General features: G+C 48.1%; 1 protein-coding gene across 1 annotated transcript in view; it reads right to left on the reverse strand.

The window, feature by feature from the left end:
• Positions 1-466: 466 nt before the first annotated feature.
• The window catches only part of CDA (cytidine deaminase), a 43,530-nt gene continuing 40,018 nt past the window's right edge, over positions 467-3,978 (reverse strand). The window contains exon 4 of the mRNA XM_006883574.1: positions 467-583. Within this exon, the coding sequence (XP_006883636.1) occupies positions 467-583 (117 nt within the window). The remainder of the gene's footprint in view (positions 584-3,978) is intronic.

Here is a 3,978-nt window from a genome sequence, read left to right on the forward strand (position 1 = left end):
CTGCGTCTAACATGTACACGAGTTCTGGCAAAGCTCACGCTTTTCTGACCCAGTGTCTGGCTCCTCACCCTCTGACCTCTGGTTCTTGGATGTGAGCCAGCAGGCTACTCTCTGACCTGGTGATTTTTTTGGCTCATCAGGCCCTGTAACCACTCAAGTCAGGAAAAGTTTCCAGTCTGATGCCTGACCCATGGACTTGGGACTTGCCAACCTCTACAACTGTATGAGCCATTTCCTTGAAATAAATCTCTGTAAATACATAAACACACACACATACATTTTACTGATTTCGCACCCCTAGAGAACCCAGCCTTGGACGCTGGCAAAGCCAGCTGTGTTGAGCCCTTGCAGGGTTGAGGCCTCCTGAGTGTCAGGTGTCCTGAGGTCTGTGAGAACATCTTCACGAAGCCCTTCGGGTAGATGACAAGCACTTGGGCTCTCCCAGGCCGTGAGCGTTCTCCAGCAGTCACTGGATCTTTTGCAGGTCCTCGGGCCCGAAAGAGCTTGGCAGCAGCTCCTCCACGGTCCTGACGACATACGTGCCATCGGGCTTGGTCATGTAGACAACCCAGTGGGTACCAAACTGGAAGAGAAGCAAAGCCACAGTGAGGCAGGACTGAGGTTAGCATGAGCTGGGCTTGAATCCAGTCCTGCCACTTACAGTCTGTGGTTCTGGAGAAGAGCGCTGAACAGCCTATGGACAGGCAAACAAGCAAACAAATATTTCTTGGGGAGAGTGCAGCCAGAGTGCCCTTTGGAGGCAAAGATGATGAGGTTTTGGGCATGTTGCTAGGAGGGGCTTCTCCATGGAAAAGGACATGATCCTGGGAAGAGTGGAGGGTTGGCGTAGGAGAGGAAGATCCTTGAGCAGAGGGATTGACATGGTGACTGCCCCAATGGGCTCTAATGTGTCAGGAAGTATGAGGATGGCACAGGATAGGACAGGGTTCAGATCTGTTGTTCATAGAGTCACTATGGGTCATCCTCAACTCGATGGCACCGAACAACAACAATGATGACAAACTTAATATCTAATTCCCACTCAATGCTTCAGTTTTCCCATCTTTAAAATGCAGATGATATGTATATCACAGCTGTTAAAAAATAGGACAGACACGAAAGAGTTGAGGAGAGAATGGGAAAACAGTGGATAGATAACGAACATTAGAATAGTTGAGGGGAAGAACTGTCTGAAAGGCATACATGACTGGGCATTATATGTATGACAACAATCTGGAGCAAGGGGTACATTGTGGGGTGGGTGGAGGGAGGGGGAGGGAAGAAAACGTTCTACAATGGGGGCTGGAAAGGGATGCTAGTAATCACACCTGAGTCATGGGCTTGAAGGGGGCACTGGATGGAAGAATGTGTACCAAGCAGCTTGTGCTTGGCACACTCTTGACAGGCAACAAATGCTCTGAGTTTTGACTAAGGACTAACACAGTCTTTCTAAGAACAACATCTACATCCTGGAGCTAGATTACCTCCTGCGGTGGCAAATCTCAACTAATGTCTGCTTCCCTTGAAGCATCTTGTTTATTATTTGCAATCCGCAGAGGATGCCTGCCTGCTACTTTGTTGTGTCATCGAGTCGGTTCTGACTCTATAGAACAGAGCAGAATTTCCTGCAGGACTTATTAGGTGGTAGCGTTTAAAGCTGCAGATCGCCAGCTCTTTTTCTCTCTTGAAGGAGCTGGCGATTTGAACCACTGACTTCTGATTAGAAGCCAAGGTCATAGTCACTGTGTCACCAGCTCCTCCTTTACATACCATGATCACATATGTGTTGTTTCATTATCCACTCTTGAGTGAGTTGTTTTAATTATCACCCCCCTTTTACTGACAAGGAAACTGAGGCTCAGTGGGGTGATGTCAGAGATGCAAAAGTTTTAGTCCAAATTTGTCCCTCAATCCTTCTTCTTACACAACCAGCTATGTAACATGCCAGCTGTGTGCTCTTGGGTCAATGATTAAACTCCGTGAGGCTCAGGTCTTGGCCTGGGAAATGGTTCTAGAAAGGGGGAGAAGGTACCAGGCAGGGGTGTTCTAGACTGTGGAGGAAATCAGCTGTGGCACAATGAATGGGAAGCAGCTCTGAAATGGAGCCAACAGACCCAGGTGCTACCTGGCCAGGTGCTGTGAGAATGAGAGATATGGACACAAAGTACCTGCGTGTTTACTCTCTGGCGCCTTTCAGTTTATAGAAGCCCTTTACTGATTATGCTGATTGCAAGCCTGCTCTTCTGAGCGTCTGTCTGCATCATCCAATTATTACCAGGCACAATCTGTCTTCTAGCTTTTTCAAAATTAATGCTTTAAAGAAAGAGATTTTTCTGCTTGGCAGGCTCTGCCTGAGGTGCAGATGGAAATTTGAGTAGAGCCGAGTTTAAACGCCAGGTCCCTGGTCCCCTCGCCTCATCTCTTATTATTCGCATTTTGGTTTCAGTTTCTTCCTCTTCAGCCTTTTCATTTGATTTCTCTCGTTTGCCAACATCTAATCTATTTGGAGAGAACAGCAGTGAGTAATTGGACCAAGTTGTGTCCTGGGGAGCCAGGAACTTGGCATCCTCCTGTGGCTTCCTTATATGACCTCAGACCTGTCACTTTGCTGGGCACAGATCCCTTCCCCTCTGAAGTGAAACAGTTCCGTACTGTGAATCCAGTGCCTTAATGGTAGCCTGCTTCATGTGGATCTGGGAAATGAGTAGCTGTGAGAAATGAGCTTTGCAGCCCTGGCAGGAAGGAAGGGAAGATGGAGATGTTATTACAGCTGACAGATGCTTTGGAGATTCTGAAGCACAAAACCAAATCTGAAATAAGCCTTTCCTCCCAAATACAAACAACCCCCAAAGCAGAAGCCCCTATGGAGCAAGCTGTTCCTGTTCTCTCCATCCCATTCTGCCTTCTTTGATGGCACAGAGAGTTTGACTGAGTTATGGAGCCATAAAGGCAGAGAGGCAGTGGGAAGGTGTGTGGGCTTCAGAGCCAGGCTGGCCTGGGTGTGAATGCCAGCTCACCACTAGCTGTGCGCCCTCCAGTACCTCATTTCACGTCTCCGAGCCTCAGGGTACTCATCTGCAAATGGCAAGAATAGACCCACGCATCCCTGATAAGCTTGGGGTGGGATTAAATGAGATGCTGTATACAGCAAGGAGTCTGTGGATAGTTCAGTAACCAAGAGGTTGTACGTTCAAGTCCACTCAGAGATGGCCAAGAAGAAAAGCCCAGCGATCCATTTCTGAGATCTTAGCCATTAGGAACTGCATGGCACACAGCTCTACACTGATCAGGACTTTGAATGGACTGTTTGGTTCAATCATGACCAAGGAAGTGGCACTGGAACACACTTGGCTTTTTAAAATATAGGTGAACTGGAATGACAACTGTTGTTGTTATGTGCCATCGAGTCGCTTGTGACTCATAGTGACCCTATGAACAACAGCCCTAAACCCTGCTCTGTCCTGTGCCAACCTCACTGTCTCCGACACACCCACCCCGATTACCCCAGTCACTGAATCAATCCACCTCATAGAGGGTCTTCCCCTCCTGCGCTGTCCCTCCAACCTACCAAGCATGATGTCCCTCTCCAAGGGTCCTTCCTTGCAACATGTCCAAAGTATGTCAGATGAAGCCTCAGAATCCTTGTCTCCAAGGAGCAGCCCGGTTTAACTCTCTCTTGGACGAACCTGTTTATTTTCTTAGCAGTCTATGGTACATTCAACACTCTTCTCCAGCACCACAGCTCAAAGGCATCAATTCTCCTTCTATCCTCCCTAGTCATTGTCCAACCCTCTGACGCATAACAACTGATTTCAAAGACCATGGCCTGTATCAGGCGCACCTTAGTCTCCAGATACCATAAGAGATACCATTGCCCTTCAGCACTTTCGAGAGGTCCCTAACAGCAGACTTTCCCATGGCAATGCACCTTTTAATTTCCTGGCTGCTGGTGCCAAGACTGTTGACTATGGAGCCAAG

This window comes from Elephantulus edwardii, unplaced genomic scaffold (genome assembly GCF_000299155.1).
Source record: "Elephantulus edwardii isolate Elephantulus edwardi_28Jun2011 unplaced genomic scaffold, EleEdw1.0 scaffold00028, whole genome shotgun sequence".
Lineage (NCBI taxonomy): Eukaryota > Metazoa > Chordata > Mammalia > Macroscelidea > Macroscelididae > Elephantulus > Elephantulus edwardii.